This window comes from Fulmarus glacialis, unplaced genomic scaffold (assembly GCF_000690835.1).
Source record: "Fulmarus glacialis isolate BGI_N327 unplaced genomic scaffold, ASM69083v1 scaffold34179, whole genome shotgun sequence".
Classification (NCBI taxonomy): domain Eukaryota; kingdom Metazoa; phylum Chordata; class Aves; order Procellariiformes; family Procellariidae; genus Fulmarus; species Fulmarus glacialis.
Genome location: NW_009233155.1, coordinates 573 through 1,138, shown reverse-complemented (window position 1 = coordinate 1,138; position 566 = coordinate 573). Strand labels below are relative to the sequence as shown.

General features: G+C 61.7%; 1 protein-coding gene across 1 annotated transcript in view; it reads left to right on the top strand.

The window, feature by feature from the left end:
* The window catches only part of LOC104082208, a gene marked incomplete at its 3' end in the record, with an annotated part of 2,804 nt that overhangs the window by 1,671 nt on the left and 567 nt on the right, over positions 1 to 566 (top strand). Inside the window, exon 5 of the mRNA XM_009585230.1 lies at positions 134 to 300. Within this exon, the coding sequence (XP_009583525.1) occupies positions 134 to 300 (167 nt within the window). The remainder of the gene's footprint in view (positions 1 to 133; positions 301 to 566) is intronic.

Sequence of the window (566 nt, the reverse complement as noted above, 5' to 3'; positions counted from 1 at the left end):
TTTTTGCAGCGTGGGGGAGCCGCCGGTCTCCGGGGGCTGCTGGAGGGATGCCTGCAAGGGGTCGGGTGCCGTGGAGGAGGGAAGAGGGTCCAGTCCGGGTTGGCGGCTAACACCAGGGTCTCTGCCGTTGCAGGTAGACCGGTGGGACGAAATAACCGGCGGATCAACCGGGGGATCGTGGAGGAGTGCTGCTTTCGGAGCTGCGACCTGGCTCTGCTGGAAACCTACTGCGCCAAGTCGGTCAAGTCGGAGCGCGACCTCTCCGCCACCTCCCTGGCGGGCCTGCCCGCGCTCAACAAGGTAGGGGGGCTGCACCGGGATGGTGGCCCTTCGCCGGAATAAATAGCAAGAGAAAAGATGGGAAGGCCATGGGTGGGAGAGGACAAATCCCAGCTGCAAGGTCTGCCGCTTCTGCAGAGCCTTCAAGAGCTGGCAACTGTTGGCAGCTGGTGCCAAATACCCTGCAGAAGGTCAGCTTTTAATGAGGCGGGGGACCGGAGGTGGGCTGGGTCGTGGAATCATAGAATGGTTTGGGTTGGAAGGGACCTTTAAAGGTCATCTAGTCC